This window comes from Anguilla rostrata, chromosome 11, assembly GCF_018555375.3.
Source record: "Anguilla rostrata isolate EN2019 chromosome 11, ASM1855537v3, whole genome shotgun sequence".
NCBI classification, from domain to species: Eukaryota; Metazoa; Chordata; class Actinopteri; order Anguilliformes; family Anguillidae; genus Anguilla; species Anguilla rostrata.
In genome coordinates this window covers 17698898-17718169 of record NC_057943.1, presented here as the reverse complement: position 1 = coordinate 17718169, position 19272 = coordinate 17698898, and the positions used below count along the sequence as shown (strand labels likewise).

The window sequence follows — 19272 nt, the reverse complement described above, 5'->3', positions numbered from 1 at the left end:
TACACACACACACACACACCAGCACAGAAATACTAACACTGACACCTGTATTCACACACACACACACACACACACACACACACACACCTGCTCAGAGGTACTCACACAGACCCCTGTATACACACACACACACACACACCTGCTCAGAGGTACTAACACTGACACCTGTATTCACACGCACACACCTGCTCAGAGGTACTAACACTGACAACTGTATACACACATACACCTACACAGAGATACTAACACCAACACCTGAATACACACACACACATACACACACACACCTACCTTCATAGAGGTACTCACATAGACCCCTGTACACGCCTGCACAGAGGTGCTTACACACACCTGTACACACACATCTGCATACAGGTACTCACACACGCACACAAACCAGCATAGAGGTCCTCACACACACACTCACCAGCATGAATGTATCCACACACACACCAGCATAGAGATACTCACACAAACCTGTACACACACCTGTGCACAGGTACTCACATATAGGTCTGTGTATAAGCACACTTATACAGAGGTACTCACACACACCCGTATAAACATACACAGACACACAGAATACGATGGATACAGATATTGAGCATGCAAATTGCTGCCTTTTGCAGGAACAATATGGAGAACATCCCACCAACAGGACTGAACAATGCCACAGCCACCAGGAGAGCAGAACCACATCAGCGGGGGGAGGGTGACGGGCGGGGAACGGAGCTCCGGGAGGGCAAGAGGGGCGTCGGCAAGGCGGAGCAGGAACCACCTGCGTCGGCCCCAGCCTCGGACATGGATGGGCGGAGTGGGGAGAGGGGCAGGGATAGAGGCGGTGCTCCCCAGCCCAACGGATGGGGTGGCTACGGCGTCTACCAGCCCCAAGAGTCACGGGACCAGTGGGAGGCCCGGATGCAGCGTGAAAATGCGTACCTGCACAGGGGGTTCGCTCCTGCACCCCACCCAGTCTCTGACAGGGTGGTGCAGAGGCAGAACTCCATGACACAGCTCCAGCAGTGGGTCAACCAGCGAAGGGGCGTGCCCGCACAAGAGGACCTGCATAGGTAAGGGGGAGGGACTCCGAATGCCTCAGGTTCTATTTCAGGCTTAGTGTGTTTCCATAGAGGACATTCTAAATGAACCAGTTTCTTACACTTCCATGCCTTTTACAAGAAAACCATGTGAGCTGGAACTAAAGAAAATTAACTGCTTTCCATTTTCTCTCTTTTACTTTCTCTTCATCCCCTCCTGTCATTGTCACACTCATTCCCCTGTCTCTCTTCCTCTATTTTTCTCTCTCATCTTTTTCTCACCCCTCCTCTCCCTCTATCCATTTCTATTTTTTATTTTCTCTTTCTCTCCTTCTCCAGCCCCTCTCAGTACTATGCAGTAAATCGGGGAGTCCCCTCAGACTGCTATGGCGTTTATGGGGGTCCCCGCTACGTTGAAGATTATGCCCTATACACCCCGGGCGGCATGCGCCCCGACAGCATCTGCTCTGTTTCGGGGGGGTTTGACCGCCTCCCTCCCCACTGGACCGCGCCGGAAGACAAGCGGCGGTCTCTGCGGGATGGGCCCCTGTACCCCCGGGTGTCCCCGTGGGGCCCCCCGCCCCACCCCCAGCACCCCGGGGGGTACTATGGCCAGCTGGCACAGACACAGAGAGGCATGCAGCGGTTGAGCATGCAGCCTCGCTCGCGCTCCGTACCCCGATCCCCCTCCTCTTCCTCCCCCCAGACACCCTACTCCCCCATACGCTCCCCCAGCGCACGCTTCGAACGCGACCGCGACGACATGATCTACACTGACCCCTCTGTCTACGGCCTCAGGAGGTCTGTCAGCTCACCCAAGGTACCCACATAAATATCTTCACAATACATAAGACTTAATCCTTATTTTATCCATGCTATGCTTGCTACACTGCTATATTCTCATACTATTACACTGTTACCCTATATTGTCATACTATTACCACTGTTACCCAAATAGTTATACGGTCACATTGTTATACTGCTACACTGTTACATTCTTATACTGTTACACTGTTACATTGTTATAGTTCTACAGTGTTACGATGGTTATGTATTACATTGTTCTTTTTTACTCCCAGCACTCTCAGATTCTGTTTTCTGTTTTAGTATGAATTTCATCGAGACAGCCATTCTATGAGCTCCGGACTGTACCATTATAACTACCCAGGCTCCCTCCATGACAACATGGTATGTGCTTCAACACATTTATTAAATACATTTAAATGCTGATTATTACATGAAAATATATTTGCCCTTCATCAATCAATCAATCAATCAAGCAATCTTTGTTTGTATAGCACATTTTATACACAGTACTGCAGTGTAATGTGATTCTCAATAAAATGTGAATGTATTTGAAACTATATCAACTATATCAACACACTTCAAGATATTTTTACTGTTGCATGTTTGGTTTTGTATTTTGCAAACTTCTGGTACACTTCTTCACACTGCCACCTTGTGACTATGTATAGAAATGACATATAGGTACAGCATGAAGCATGTATTTTAACTTGCACTCTCTCTCTCTCTCTCTTTCTCTATCCTCTCCCCCTTTTCTTTCTCTCTCCATCATTGGTATTGTTTGTTTCAGGATGACATGACACACCTGCAGCTACAGAGAAACCTGGACTACCTGGAGCAACAGGTATTACCATCTTCCCATCACCAGCAGTACATGGTCAGGACAGCTGTCGATTGACAGACGGCTGGAGGGACAAATAAATACAGAGTCTTTCATTTTTCTACCAGCAGGTGGCACCATTCCATGATGTCTACACAGACCTTCCCCCTGCGTTGGGTGAGATAGATATCGATGTAAGAACCAGATGTGCCCTAAATAAAATAAGAAAAAGTGAATTGTTTCTTAGCTCCCTGTCTTTAAAGCTAAACATGAAGTGACCCAACTGCACCTCAACAACAATCATAACTGTAAAGTAAAACCTTGATTCTTGTTCTTCTGGTGGTATTAGAGTACGATTCTGATGTGGCCTGCATTCAGTGGGTGGCTGCAGGACCAGGTCATCTGCAGTGAGAAACTGAGGTGTATTGTATGGTGTGTAGAAAGAGGTCAGGGGCTGTAAAGAGTTTCTGCTGCACTGTTGGCTCATTACCTCATGATTGTAATAAGAATATAAAGAATAGAGGATATTTCACAAACTGAAAATGAGCATTCATTTTATAATGTGTGCAACAAATACAGTGACCCTTTCAACTGCAGTTGAACCACATATTCCTGGCTCATTCCTGACAGCATGTCATCTCCCAAAGCGTGATAACTCTGTGAATATACAGTATGAGGAGCACTGCCATCTGTGCTGTCCTCTGGCTCACTCAGTCACCATTGGCTGATAGTCTGCTCCCATGGGGTGTCTGAAGTAACAGACACACACTGTAGGACTGACAGATGCTCTGAATAATGGTGAATAAGGCCTTCCCTTTGCCACAGTTCATTTTTGCCCCTTTTGTCCTTGTGTTATTGTGAAGGAGCGGAATGATTCTGTGCATGCCCACTGCTGCTGTGAAAGAAGTTTTGTAATTGTTTTCAGCTGCTTTTACTCATATTCAGCTTTAATTGAATTCAAATGAAAGAACTCTCTCTCTCCCTCTACAGAGCCTCTTGGGTCGCCTCTGTGAGCAGAACCGTCTCCTGAAGGAGCAGGAGGTTCTGGTCCAGCGGCTGCGAGTTGAAAAGGTAGCCCCTAAAAGCAACCTACACCCCCACTCGCCAATGGCCCTTCAACTGAGGGTCAGACCACCCCATGACAAACTGCCACATTTCCTATTACAAGCACCTCTGAGTCTCTGTGTGTCCTGCATCTAAGGACAACCTGGAAGCCAGTCTGGTGGCCACCCACCAGGAGCTGGAGGTGTACCGTGGGCAGCCGGCGCTGGCCGATAAGCTCCACCTGAAGAAGGAGACCCTGCAGAACCAGCTCATCAATATCCGAGGGGAGCTCTCTCAGGCTTCCAGTGTAAGATATGGGGGATGGGGCTGGGTTGTGGAGAGAGGGGCCCAGAATGGGAGGGGCCCAGGATCGGGGGGGCATAGGGATGAGTGAGTGGGTGGATGGGGCATTTTGAAGGCCATTGAAATAGCCTTAATATGAACCCTTTCATCATTCTGAGTGCCATTCTCTGTCCTCTTTAGATGTTTAGACAGCTCAGAATTTTACAGTATAGGGAGGGGGGCATAAAAGATATCTGGATCTCAGAATTACCACAGTCTAACCATTCTCATACACTGTCCTCAGGCTTTGACTACCACAAGGATGGAGTTTGAAGTGCTGGAGGACGAGGTGAACACCATCCACGGTGACCTCTGGGAGCAGCTAAACGCTGGCGGGCAGGTGAGCAAGGCTGCTTTCACTCTGCCTTCCTGTGACCGGCCTGGCTTGTGCTTTTGAACAGGACAGACTGACCTCTTTCATTCATCCAGATATGTATTTTGGATTTAGGATGGTAATACTGATGTTTAAAATGCTATGTCCAATATCATATAGTGATCCTCATCAGTGAAACACAGTTTGACGTCTGTGAATGTATAACGAAGATATTGGCCTCACCATCATAATGCTGATGATTTACTTGGGTTTTAATCTAATGATGAATTACCAGATTTCTCTGGACCTCACATGCTGTTGAAAACTCTGACTCTGACCTTTCAACTCTTAACTAAATATTTGCCCTCTGTCCTCTGGGAAGAACGAGGTGGTCCACAGACACTTCCAGAAGGAGTTCTGGAAAATTCAGGATGTGCTGGAGGGCCTACACAAGAACAATCCATCCAGAGGCACTGACACAGCCACACACAGAGGTACTGACAATATGACACAGGGAAGTACTGATACAGTGACACACATAAGTACTGACACAGCCACATCCATCAGTACTGACACATTAAGTTAAAACACATTTGGTGCTTTTTTGATGTTGCACTTACACTTGTTGATCTGGGAATGGAATGTTGCTAGACATGTTCTCCTGTACACTAATTCATTGTGAATAAGAGTGTCCGCTGAATAAACATAATGTAATGTATTGTGCATGCCGTGCAGAGAACTGGTCACCTACTGTACCCTCCTTCTCCCCCCCTCTTAATGTAATCCAATGTGTGGGGTATAGCAGAGGATCGGTCACATCCCCTCCTCCTCTCGCCCCACAGTGGCCAGCTTGGCTTCAGGTTCCTTCAGCACAAACAGTCCTGCCAGCCCCCTCAGCTCTACCAGCCTCACCAGTCCTCTCAGCCCCTTCTCGCCAGTCTCTGGGTCACATGACTCGCCCCCCAAGCAGGTGGGCATGGAGGTGAGCGTTGTGCCCGCTTTCTGGGAAACCTGCCCCAATACCATACCCCTCTGCAGCTGTCCCCTGTCCCCCAACCTCTCCAAACTCTGAATTTGCCCCACCACTGCATCAGAGAAAAATGTCTGTACATCATCCAAGCTGTGACCTTTCACCCCCATACTTGCGACTCTGAGGGTCTTTATTGGTGTCATGGTGGTGATAACTATTAGGGTTGTTTGCTGCATATGTACCTATTTTGAGGGCTAAGCTTGCAGCATCAGATGTTTGAGTGATGTATGGTTTCTGATGGGAGAGATTTATGCACCTGCCCCCCCCCCCCTAACTTTCTGTGCCTCTCTGCTTGGCTCAACTACCCCACTCTCTCTTCTGTCTCTTTTCTTACTTCCCTTTTCTTACTCTTTCCTTCCCTCTCTCACTTTCTACCTCAGGATATCAGTCCCCCACGGCCCCCACTTCCCAAATCCTACCTCCCACTGGAGTCCCCTCCCCCCTTCCCTCTATCCACCTCTCACATGAGCTTGGACAGGAGCTCCTGGCTCTGTCGCATGGAGGAAGACTATGAGGAAGAGGAAGAGGCCCGGCGCAGACAGGTACCATCTCAGAGGAAGGGGATTTCAGGCAGCACCTCTCCCTCCACCCCCAGGAGACTTCATTGCCATCCCTCCATACACAAGCCACAAAATGACTGTCCCAAACTGTCCCACCCAACCTTCACTCCTCCTTCTCTAAGGATTTCCCTTGAAACTCATCCCAAAACTCACTGATGTCATCATTACCTCATTTTTGATACAGTCAATCACTTTAAAGGGTGATCAATATTTCAGACTTCAGGCCTGCAAATGTTCCAGGGAAAATGCAAACAAGGGACATTCCAGGGAATCCAAGGGAAACGTAAAAATGCAATGGGATGGTAGGCCATTGTATTTTGGAGAACCCCTCAACAAAAAAATAAACCCTCAAACCCCACCCCCCCACCCCGCCTACACCCACCTCCATTCTAAAGCTGACTTTTCACTCCTATGGCTTCCTCTCCCTGCTTTTCCTCCTTCTTCTCTCTGTTCACCTGCCAATCACAAAACAGCTTCAGGAAATGGAATGCAAGGGGCAATAGATTTGTGACATCATGGCTGGATCATATCTGCCTGGAATGAGAGATGTGTCTTTTACTCCTTGAGTGTGCCTTGTTCTTAGTGTGGAGGAGTTAGTGCCACATCAGTTTTTTGCTGCCATACAATGGGACTACAGGAATGGTTTTTGCTGGGTGGAACTGAAAGACAGTTTCATTTGTCTTCTGGTGTTCTGACAGACCATACCTTGTTTGTGGTGTATCTGTCCCACCCATTAATGGAAATGGGGACAGGAATGACTGCCCAGAATTGTCCAGTCCTTTGCTTGCAACAACATGAACAACAATAATCCTGCCTTGCCAAACTCCCTGCAATAGTGATATAACGGCTTCAGCTGCATAGCTAACATCTGTGGTGGGGGGAACTAAGCGACTGTTAGCCCTTTCACCCGACCAGGCATTTTCCCAACTTTCATAATCTCTCAAAAATGTTTAAGTCTTGGAAAGTTTTGAAAATATTTTTGTGACTTTGCTGGGTTACGTGAACTTTTTATGCATGATCTAGACCTATTCAAAATAGCTGAAAAGATGGTAGATATGAGGTGCGGAGAAGGAAACTTTTTGATGTTTTGATGTTGGTATTCGCTGTACTGGACCCTTACGCAACTTTGCTGCAACATGACAAGAAGTGACAATAATGTTTTCAGTTAACTACTTACTGTAGGTGGCTACTTATAGCTGTCAGGCTAAACTACTCTGCATTGCTAGAATATCATAGAATGAAGAGGTTTTTTTAGAACAAGATATTTGAGTCCTGTGTGATTCTGGTTCTGTGTGATTCTAGTCATCAAGCAAGCAGGGGAAGAGCTTTTAGCTGTGCTGTGCCCCATTTTTAAACTTCAATTCCAAGGTGTTTCACACTCTCTTATATTAGTTTTTGAGAATTGATTTTTATTTAATTTGTACATTAAATCCCAGTGATAGCACTGCTCGGTTATTGAATTATGTTAGATGCTACATAAAGACTTGCTGTATTTTTTATATTTTGTTGTATTTCTGTATGTTGTGTTGTAGTGTGTTGTGTTGGATCGTGTTGTACAGGACTGGGGCCTTCAGTGGATCTGAGATGAAAGTAAACAACCTTCATCCTCCTCTTCCTCTTCCCCTTACAGTATAAATACACTGTCCACTCTGATACCTCTTCGGGGGGTAGGACCAATAGCAGTGACCAGCAGAAGCCAGAGGATGACAGGCATGCCAGCACTAATAAAGGTACAAACTGGTCAGAAACTTTCTGGCAGTGCTGGACTCTTATTGATCAAACTAGGACAGGGGTTTGCAACCCTGGTCTTGGAGAGTCAGATGGCAGGCTGGTGTTTGTTCTAACTTTGAAATCAGCTGCCAATGAAGTGGAATTAACTGCTTTAATTGGTCAATTAAGTGCTTGAATTGCTGAGGAACAATGAAAACAAGCACCCTGTGGCTCTTCAGGTCCAGGATTGCGGACCCCTAAACTAGGATGTGCAAATGGACTTATGGTGCATGGCTGTGCTGCAGATACATAAAAAAATGACACCAGTCATAATAACATAAGACACAGGCATCTGAATGGGTCCTAGGAATCCAGCTGCGTACCTTATTTAGCTCTTACTAGCTTACATTATTGGGCTTTAACAACTATACTCATTATTAATTGGTCCCCTGAAATCCTCTGTAAATGCAATCCTCTGACCTGCCCTGCTTCCTTGCTATCTCACCCTTTCCCTCGAGCAGTTGGCATTGTTCCACCCAGAACAAAGTCTCCCACAGGAGAGGAGACAAAGTCCATCCCTCCCTCACAGCAAGGGGACAGCGCATTGGCCAACGGACACATTTCCAGGGTAAGCACAGTCAGAACTTAATTGAAGACCTCTATTGTTCATTAGATTTGAAAGTGTCCTGTTGACTACTGAAGTTTTGTATGGCACACTGTCAGAGCTGTGCAGGCTGAGTGTGGTTCAGAGTGGGTAATCAAAGCAGTGCTGCATCCTAGGGCCGCCCAAAGAGTGCTGTGTTCTCCGCGGAGGTTAAGTCCAAGATGAGCGTGGAGGAGCAGAATGCGAGGATCCGCCGGAATCAGAGCAACTCTGTGCGGGACAAGAGGCGGAGCCTCAACACATCTGGCAGCCAGCAAGGCGACGCCTTCAGGCCCAGCTACAGGGTGGTATGTTAAAAAAACAACTGAATGCACCAGCCACCATCAAAGCACAAGATTTTGTTTGGCCCTCCCTTTTTGCACAAGATTTTGATTGGCCCTTAGTCACCTGCTGATTGGTGTGTCCATTCTCAGGTGCGGCGGAGGCTGACGTCCCATGAGGTGGATATCAAAGACCTGGAGGAGGCGGTACGGGGGCAGGGGATGGAGTCCCCTCGAGAGGAGATCGCCCGGCTGCGGAGGCTGCAGATCAAACCTGAGCACTCCAAATCCAAAGTCAAGAATGAGGTGGGGCCCTCAAATGGGGTTGGATGGTATAGTCCTGGCCAGTGGTGGATGGGCTGTGTACCCCCCCCCCTTTTCCTCCCCTTCCTCCCCTTCCTGCATGCCATCCAGGGAGTTCTTCCTTGTCATTGCCATCTTTGGCCATTTTGTTCTGTATTAATAATAAACTTGAATTGATTTCATGTGGCTTCTTCTCAGCCATCAACTTTTTTCCTTATGATTTGTTTAAGATGCCTATGTGTTCGTAATCATTCAGTTTGCTCACGGATTAGCTTTATTGTATGTTGACTGGTATGGGAGAAGTAACCACAAAAACTGAATGATTTATGCACACCAGCTACTTCCATCAGCAGCAAACATGGCCAAACCTGTGTTTGCTCTACATTCTCGTTACCAACCAAACGTTATGTAACTATTTGGTTAAATAAAGTATAAATAAATAAATAAATAATGGTTTTGCATATAGAAAGAGGCGTCATTTTATCATAAGTATCATTTTGTTTGTCTGCAAAGAAAATTTACTTTTTAATATTTCACAGTAGCTACTGTATCTCCTTGGCTCTCTGGCCTCCACAGCTGCCAAGCACAGACAAGGTTCTGATCCAGGAGAGGTATGTGGAGGAGGAGCCAGATACACCACTTAGCCCAGAGGAGGTTCTGGAGAAGCAGAAAAAAGTGGAGAGAATCAAGACCCTGATCGCCAAATCAAAGTACGAAGCAGAACCTGTTCATTTCTTCCTCCTCAAACAGTTTAACTGCAGACATGATAGTATAGCCACTGCTGCTGGGCAGATTAATCAACGAGCTGGAGAACATGCAAGTGTTGCATTTTAAATGTAATCTTTATGACTAACACTGACCTGAATTTCCTCCACATCTGAACCTCTGTCGTTATGATGGTCTCCCTCTCTCTCTCTTGCTGTCTCCCTCTCCCTCTTTCTCTGTCTCTCTTCTCTCTCTCGCCCTCTCTCTCTCTGCCCCTCCCTAGTCTGCAGAACATGGTTCCCTTGCTAGACGGACCTGCGGAGCGGCAGGGAGACCCAGATCAGCAGCTACAGGAGCAGGAGAAAAGGATCGAGATCTCCTGCGCACTGGCAGCTGAGGCCTCCCGGCGCAGCCGCCTGCTGTCAGGTGAGGCCTGTCACTCATACCCTGCCCCGCCCCACTGCTATCAGTCACACACTGCCCTGCCCCACTGCTGTCAGTCACACACTGCCCCGCCCCACTGCTGTCACTCACACACTGCCCCGCCCCACTGCTGTCACTCATACACTGCCCGCCCACTGCTGTCATCACACACTGCCCCTCCACTGCTGTCACTCACACACTACATCTGCCCGCCCACTGCTGTCAGTCACACACTGCCCCGCCCACTGCTGTCACTCATACACTGCCACCCCACTGCTGTCACTCACACACTGCCCGCCCCACTGCTGTCACTCACACACTGCCCCGCCCTGCTGTCACTCACACACTGCCTGCCTCCTGCGTGACCAACCTGCCCCGCCCCACTGCTGTCAGTCACACACTGCCCCGCCCCACTGCTGTCACTCATACACTGCCCCCCCACTGCTGTCACTCACACACTGCCCCGCCCCACTGCTGTCACTCACACACTGCCCCGCTCCACTGCTGTCACTCACACACTGCCCTGCCTCCCTGCTGTGACTCATACCCTGCCCCGCCCAACTGCTGTCACTCATACCCTGCCCCACCCCACTGTTGTCACTCATACCCTGCCCCGCCCCACTGCTGTCACTCACACACTGCCCTGCCTCCCTGCTGTGACTCATACCCTGCCCCGCCCAACTGCTGTCACTCATACCCTGCCCCACCCCACTGTTGTCACTCATACCCTGCCCCACCCCACTGTTGTCACTCATACCCTGCCCCGCCCCACTGCTGTCACTCATACGCTACCCCACTGCTGTCAGTCACACACTGCCCCGCCCCACTGCTGTCACTCATACACTGCCCCCCCACTGCTGTCACTCACACACTGCCCCGCCCCACTGCTGTCACTCATACCCTGGCCCTCCCCAATGCTGTCACTCATACACTGCCCCGCCCCACTGCTGTCACTCACACACTCCTCCGCCCCACTGCTGTCACTCATACCCTGCCCCGCCCCACTGCTGTCACTCATACCCTGCTCTGCCCTACTAACACTGCCTTTTCTGATGATAGGACATTGCATAGCATTGCAACTGGCTTTGTCAGAGTGACAGTAAAATTAAGAATAGCCAGTGGACATTTAAAAAACAAAAAAATCATGTGATGTCAGTCAGGGTATTATTTTGCACACTGGATTGCAGTGCGCTCACAGGTGCTGGCAGTGAAATGTTTGGGTGTGCCTAGAGCAGCTCTCACTTGTCCCATTTATGTCGCGCTGCTTCAACATTTGTCACCATGGAAAACAGTACAGTCCCTTTTCAATGGTACCACTTCATTCATCACTGCTGTATCATAATATTCTTAAGGCCATGGATTCCCTTTAAATTGACTGTAAAGGTAAATCTGTGAATGGCTTCAGACTACATTGTATGGGGTTACTATGGTATGTATTAGGCATCAGCAACAGTAAGAGAAATCAATTGCATTGCAATATAAACCTATATCAGTCTAAACATTTCTATCAGTTCCTATTTGTGGATTGAATGGGTGGAGTTCAATTGAAGTATTCTCTCTCGCTAAAATAGTTTCTTTGAGTCTGAGCAAAGCGCTCCTTTGCCACAGAGAATCATTTTCCATGTTTGTAACAAACTTTGTTTGTTCCTCTTTTTTAGTATACCTACGCTTACAACAATATATCAGAATTAACGTATTATTACTTGCATAAATAAAGACTAGCAGTGGTTGGGAGAATGATAAGATAAGAACGATAGGCCTACATATTCTAGTTCCTCTACATTAATACACATTAAGCAATGGATAATTATTTAGTAAAATTGAACAATCAACTTATTAATCATACTACAACCAAATATCCCTCTAGGCTAACAAAGAAAGAAAAGCTGAGACATTAACATCAATTGTCTTATTTTAAAAATCAAACTAATGGCCTTATCACAAAGCTTCTTTTAATGAATTTAGCAATTAAACTACATAACCTTCTTATCAAGTGTCTTTTGTTTCTTAACATGTTTGTTTAGCCATGTGTGTTTGTTTACTTGTGGGTGGGACCGTTTGGGAGGAGTTCAGTGGGGAGGTGGGCTGGCGGGGTGCTCCTGACCACGCCTATACAATCCTGAGGTTTTTTTCAATGCAGATTTTATGCCTGATTTGAAACGTGCGTCATTATAGTTATCGACATTACTTTGAATAGACCTTTGGTGGATGTGCTGTAGATACATCCCTCTGTGATAATTTACGGTTATTTCAGTTATTTTTAGCCACTTTACAATCACTTTAAAATTACAAAATGCGTCTACAAATCTACAAAACCTGTTTTAACTCAAATTGAAACCAAATTTAATTTTGTCCTCCTCCCATTGGCAGCTATCGTAAATATCATTTTTTCTGTGTCGCCTGCCAGATTTTGCTTTTGGAATAGTGAGCTGTTGGCTGGGCCAGGCCCTGCTTCATTTATAATTGCCAAATATTTAACAAACATGTTTTTCCCTCTGTTTCCTCCTATTGTTTATGTCTGTGTTTTATTGTGAGCCACTAAAATGATCAAAAAAAATCAAAACAAGTTGATCGCATACAAGAAGGGGAATGCCATTGCTGGTGGGGTTTTTTTACGGAACCCAATACTCCCCCATCAGTCAGAACCCTTGTATTCTCTGATGTGCTCTTCCCTGATCTTATTTTCAGTTTCTCATCAACCCTCATCATCATCCTATTTCATTCTAGCTCAGTCCGCCCCCAGCACCCCCACCGCCGTGACCAACCTGACCCCTTCCCCTTCCGCAGAACTTTCTGACTCCTCCCACTTCATCAAGGTCTGACTCCACGCAGGTGAGTCCATCAAATAGGCCCTGCCATTCTTTCACATCTGTCTTTGACACCGACCCCACCCTGTCATGCTGTTCTTTATTTATTTCCCTCATCCCTCTCCTTCTCTCTAAAGCAGTTTTTCCCAACTCCTGGGGCACCCCTGTGTATGCTGGTATTTGCTCCACCACAATTTCAATTCAAGAATTTTAACAAGTCGTTAATGTTTCTGAATTAGGTGCTTTTAATGTTTAGAGGGATTGTTTATTTATTATTATTATGCCCAAATAGGTTTGCAATGCCATGAAGAATAAAATTCCCATGTTCATGTTGTGCTTATTGAACTATATCGCAAACAATTACATAAAAAGAGATAACAAATAAAAGACTGAGGTTAATCAATAGGCTCCTAATAAGGTTGTTGAACATGTGTTCAGTTTCTTTTGTAATTTGTCCTTAAGCATATCAACACAATGCAGCTTTGGCTCATTATCATTTGCCTTGTCTTTGAATTCTTCATTATCTCTATCATTATAAGTGTCCACACACTCACCAATGCCTCTTTTTGTGTTTGCTATATAGCACAATAAGCACAATATGACCGTAGGAATTTTATGGCATCTTCATGGCATGCATAGCTATTTCTGACATAATATTGTTTAAGAGAGTAAGTGATCCATGTACACATGACAAGCGCCCAATTAAACTTGTTAAAATTCTTGAATTTCAATTGTGGTTGGAACCAAAACCAGCATACCCAGGGGTACCCCAGGACCAGGTTTGGGAACCACTATTCTAAAGGACAACCACAAACACTCTCGACCACCTTTGCCACATTCTCTCCTTCAAAATAATCATCTGTGAATAATTAAAAAATGATTTCACATTTTGATGAGAGAAATAGAGTGACAAGTCATCATATTTCCATTGGTAAAAACAGCCTGCTTTTATACAGTATCAATTCTGATCCAGTTATTAAGTCTTATGTAATCCATCCTGTTACAGAATGTATACTACTGAACACAGACTCACACAGAGACCCAGCATCATGATTTATGCTGACCAGAGTTCTCTGAGTTAGCCAGTCAGCCTGACAGGGTTTTGTCAGTCCGCATTAGTTGCAGATAATTTAAGAAGGCAAGTCTTGTTGCCTGTGGTGGACTTCAGCACACACCAAACTCCCCATGAGGGGGGCATCTACCCAGAGAATAAGACATCCTCGATTCTTATCTGGATTTATTTTGATATTTAGGATGTGGTGTGGTGGATTTTGTGAAGTCTTAAAATCCATCTAGTATATGCCATTTTAAATGGGCACTGTGTGCAGTACTCTCAGCTAAAAAGAAACAGTCAAATATTGTTTGTGGTTTCTTTTTTCCATACTTTACATTCAACAATAACTTTACAAGACAAGACAGACAGTACCTCAATGCTTTTAAAAAAAAGAAAAACTTGGGGGAGGGCGTGCAGTGCTGATAACTAGCCAGTGTTATTGACTGCTGGTTTGTTCAGTAATCAGTATTTTCACTTGATTGATTATAAAGAGGCTGGTAATATCACACTTATGTATTCCTGAGACTAACAGTGATATTCTCCACTTTTGTAAGTCACTGTGGATAAAAATGTATGCTAAATGATTGCAATGTAATGTATATTTCTTAAAGATATTTTACCAATGTTTTGGACACTGGTTTCCAGTGCAGGAGGACAATGTGCATGTGACTCTTAGGACACCAGTGTATTCAGGCTCCTCTAACTGAGTTCCATCTCTCTCTCCAGCCCAGGCTCTTGCTGCGGTCAAATTTAATGGAGCAACTTTCTGAGCAATTGTTGAAGAAAAGAAGAAAAAAGATATAAGGTTTTTTTCCTTTTCCCCCATAAAGTATATTTTTCCATTCAGTTATTTTTGCAACCGTGAAAGAGGATATATTTAGCAAGAAATTAAAAAACCAAATAAAAAAAGCAAAGATTCTTATCAGTATGCAGCTTTGTCCTGCCTAAATCCGAAACAGATTTCTGCCACTGTGGATGAGGGAGGAATGGAAGTGCCAGCCTCCGCACAGCAAGGGGAGCCGCTCCAGTAAGCACAGTTTTACACCCCTCCTACTGTTGAGTCACTGCTTGGAGAAGCAAAGAATCTCTGCTTCAGGAATGAAGATAGTATTTTACAAAGCCTAAAACCAGAGGTGGACAGGCTCACCACAGCCTGCTTTTCTTCAGCAGGAGCAGTGCTGACCAAGTGAGGAGTATTGGCTGGAGTCTCAAAGACATTTCTGAACTTCTTGAGGTTATGGAGGGAAATTTTCCATTTTTGTGACTTTTTGGGTTACCTGGTAGAACTGATCAGAACTCAGAACTATAGCCCAACTTTGTGTAAGTGATGAGCATTCTTCCCTCTGTGTCCTTGGGTTCATGTCTGGAACTGTGAAAGTGCTTTAATGGAAAATATTTAACTGATGGTTCTCTTACGGCTTTTCAGCCAGGAAGCAAAGCTGTATAATTTAACATCTGGACTTATTCCTGCATTGTGGCCTCCTCAACCAAAAAAGAGTTCTTGGACAGTTGTAGTTCATTATATGGTGTTACTTCCAGTTCATTATTATCCGTTGGGCTTAAACAACAGAAAAGCAAGGCCTATTGGATTTCCTCTTTGTCTTCCACTGTAAGGATATAACTGTGCATCAAAGATTTCATCTCACTACACATGCTGTTTCTGCGTTGTACTACACAAAAAAATGTTTCCATTGGAATGATCATTAAAGTTTTACAGGATTATGCATCCATGTGTACTAATGTGAATAAAGTGCATGGTAAACTATGTCTGCCTATGGCCCTTGCATTTTCAGCCATGGAAGCAAGAGGCTGGTATAGATTTTAAAACATCTGCATGACCTCTCACTTCCTGCACTTGTGGCCCCTCCCCTCATGACCAAAAAAAAGGAGTGTTCTTCTTGTGAACAGTTGATAGTTTCACATTATATGGTGTTTGTTAACCCTTCCAGTCTCATTATATTATCCTGGTTTGGGCTTTTAAAAACCTAAACCAGCATAATAACTGCCAAGGCCTTGAATTTATTGGGATATTTCCCCTCTTTGTCCTTTCCACTGTAAGGAATATAACTGTGTCATCATAACAGATCTTCATCTCTGTATCTACCCAGCACATTGCTGTTTCTGCTGTTTCTGGTTTACTTACAGCAACAAAAAAAATTGTTTTCTCACAATTTGGAATGACTTCATTAAAGGTTTTACCCAAGTGATTAACGTGCAATCCTACTTGTGTTACTAAGTGTGAATAAAGTGCATGTAAACTAATGATCTGCGCTATGCTATGATCTTAAGGGGAGTTAAAACCAATTAAATAAAAAGTATACCCCACAGTGTTATACCTGTGAGCTATGACTAGCAGTGAGGTCCATAATGTCTGGGACAAAGATTTTTCATTCAGCTCTGTACTCCACAGTTTTAGATTTGTAATTACACAATATATGTGGTTAAAGTGCGGATTCTCAGCTCTTATTAAAGAGTATATTTATATATTTTGGTCTAACTATGAAAAAATTACAGCATTTTTCCTCAATAGCCCCCCATCCCCCCCCGCAGCATCTGAATTAATTGTGCAGTTTTATCTGCTCAACTTCAAGCAAGCAAAATGAAATTGTGTAGTACAGAGACAAATAAAGTAAAAATATGTCTTTGCCTCAAAAAATCATGGCGCTCACTGTCCCTGAAACAGACAAGGAGATGTATGTGAGTGGGACCTGATGCACTTTTGGTCATTACACACAACATTACTGAACATATTTTCACATGAATTATATCTGTGCAGTGCAGTCTTGATGTGGTACTCAATATTAAAATTATTTAAGGAAAAACAGAAACATGGGAACTGGCCTTAGAACTCCACCGATCCTTTTACAAAAATTCCTGATAAACATACATAATATGCAGAATACACACACACACATGCAAAACAATGTGTGTGTGTCTTCTGTACGTTATGTATGTTTATTTGTGTGTGTGTGTGTGTGTGTGTGTGTTCGTGCGTGTGTGCGTGTGCATGCGCGCGTGTGTGTGTGCGCACGCAATGCAGTAAGACAGAAGCCATTTGAAACTTTTTATTATGGTTTAAGGGGAATACATGATATATTTTTTTTTATTTATTATTTATTTATTTATTTATTTTTTGCCAACCTTAACCCAACCTAATTTTGAAGGGCACTACATTACACTTCTCTCTGGGTATATTCCATGTTCCTTTATTTTTTTGTTTTAATAAAATAATTCATCACTTTAAACATAGACATATGTGCCATTGTTACCCAGAGCCTTACTTTGAAAGGCTAAGGAAACAATTTGCATGGCATTGTAATATATTTTCAACTATGAACAAACTATTGTACAGGACTACCACGACACAGGTCTTAAACAACCTGTTTAATGTGTCAGTACTACAGCTGTGCTGCACTTCCAGGTTTGTGAGGTTTGAGAGCTTTCTGAATGGGAATGCAAAATTTTGACTCAAGGAGAGTGCCTGTGTGGTTATGTGATCTCTTACCCTTTTCAGTATTTCATTTCTAGGATTTTAATAAAGGAAACTACTTGTGAGACATGGGTCTGTAGTTTAAAGCTTCTCAAAATGTATCAACAGATTCATGACAATAAATTAATTAATTATTAAATGATTGGAGATGTTACTGCATACTGAACCAATGACTTTAATGACTATAAAGATAATGCTGAGGAATATGGAATTATATTGACTTTTGGGAAATGTAAGCCTTGAACACTATGTTGCAATTGCAATATATTATTAATTTGTTGGCGGATTTATTATTGTTATTATTATTATTATTATTATTATTATTATTATTATTATTATTATTATTATTATTATTATTATTATTACCTAAATGAATTTTTATCAAATCTGGTCACAATGTTTCAATGTTTCTGCACAACATATATTTTAAAGAGGTTTACAGAATTGGTTTACATTGATTTCATGATTTAAATGGATGAAGTATTTTTCCAAACAGAATATACAGTACATACATCCGTCAATGGATTTCCTGTTTTGGATAAATAAATAAATTAATTAATAAATAGATAAATAAATAAATCCCCCACAGGGTTCTTCCAAGGGTTCTAGAGTCACTCAAGGTATGCTTAAGCATAATTAAATAATAACATAAAGTGCAAGAATAAAAATAATTTCTACCCTTTCCTGGCGGACACATTTCAGATAGAAATGTAATATTGGCACTGTTATGTCAATAGAAATTTGGAAAGATGCTCCAAAAGACCTTGTCAATAATGAGCGGAGAGCAGAGATGTTGGTATTATACTTTTGCAAGAGGCCTGTATACCATATACTGTAGCAAGGCTGTCCAATCCCGTCCCTGGAGATCTACCATCCTGTAGGTTTTAATTTTAAGTATAATTTGGCACACCTGATCCTACTCATTAGCAGCTAAATGTGATATCTAGCGGTTGTGCTTTGTTAGGGTTGTGCAGACCTGCTCTCTTGACTATTGATTCTATAGAGAAACCAAATGCTCAACTTTGCCTTCTTAGCATTTTCAACATTCCAGCTTGTTACAACTTGTGGAATTCATGATAAAGAGTGGACATATCAGTCATACAGTAAGTATCATTAAAACCCTTGTTGCCACCTGGAATGGAACAAAAGAAATTCAGAAGTCGACAATCTGATTTGCCTGAAGATTCTGAGGCCTGTAACAGTTTGTGTAGAAGTACCCAGCGAACACCTGTATGTCTATGTCTCCTATAGAGTGTTTTTTTTTTTTTTTTTTTAAATAGGTTGCATCTGGTATTCAAGCTGTGGTCTGTGCTGTCAATGTTAATCTATTGCACAGAAATTTATTTTACACTTCAATAAAATGTGTTTGAAGAAAACTATGCCTAGTTTACAATGTGTAATGTGTATTACTATTATTATTATTATTATTAGTAGTAGTAGTAGTAGTAGTAGCAGTAGTAGTAGTAGTATGTGTGTAATATATTGTTGTTGTTGTTGAAAATGAATTACACTTGTGCCTCTGGTATGAGGTTCCATGCTACCTAGTGATCAGGAAAGGATTGTCTGCTCTAAACACATCCTGTAAATCCCAACACATTCAATACTGTTGCTCCCAACTTATAAACCTTGGTCTTGACTCAATTTCCATTTGCATTAACTTTAGGTCTCAAGAAAATTCATATTGCAGTTTTTTTAACAGTTTGGTTAGTTCAGTAATCTCCAATACAAACCTTTTGAATTATGGTTCTGAAAAAAATGTGCATTTAGTTAAAGCTAAGGTCAAATGTTGATCAAATCCAGGTCTTTCATCAGTTGATGAAAATATGTATTTGGGAAAAAATCAAGTATTGCAGGACATAAAAATCCTTCTAAGACAATAACAGTATAATAATAAGCAGGCGTATAA

General features: G+C 43.5%; 1 protein-coding gene across 15 annotated transcripts in view; it reads left to right on the top strand.

Moving 5' to 3' along the window:
* LOC135234158 (pleckstrin homology domain-containing family A member 6-like) overlaps nt 1–14879 on the top strand; it is a 62503-nt gene extending 47624 nt beyond the window's left edge. For 9 of the 15 annotated variants that reach the window (XM_064298444.1, XM_064298438.1, XM_064298445.1 and 6 more), the window contains 19 exons: nt 630–1070; nt 1377–1857; nt 2145–2225; nt 2632–2685; nt 2790–2855; nt 3652–3732; nt 3863–4012; nt 4292–4387; nt 4743–4854; nt 5203–5342; nt 5771–5932; nt 7581–7680; nt 8182–8288; nt 8441–8611; nt 8738–8890; nt 9464–9597; nt 9876–10018; nt 12704–12847; nt 14603–14879. In XM_064298444.1, the coding sequence (XP_064154514.1) occupies nt 630–1070; nt 1377–1857; nt 2145–2225; nt 2632–2685; nt 2790–2855; nt 3652–3732; nt 3863–4012; nt 4292–4387; nt 4743–4854; nt 5203–5342; nt 5771–5932; nt 7581–7680; nt 8182–8288; nt 8441–8611; nt 8738–8890; nt 9464–9597; nt 9876–10018; nt 12704–12837 (2806 nt within the window). In that variant the 3' untranslated portion in view covers nt 12838–12847; nt 14603–14879. The remainder of the gene's footprint in view (nt 1–629; nt 1071–1376; nt 1858–2144; nt 2226–2631; nt 2686–2789; nt 2856–3651; nt 3733–3862; nt 4013–4291; nt 4388–4742; nt 4855–5202; nt 5343–5770; nt 5933–7580; nt 7681–8181; nt 8289–8440; nt 8612–8737; nt 8891–9463; nt 9598–9875; nt 10019–12703; nt 12848–14602) is intronic. The other 6 variants (XM_064298437.1, XM_064298440.1, XM_064298443.1 and 3 more) reach the window with 6 other exon arrangements.
* Nucleotides 14880–19272: the final 4393 nt, after the last annotated feature.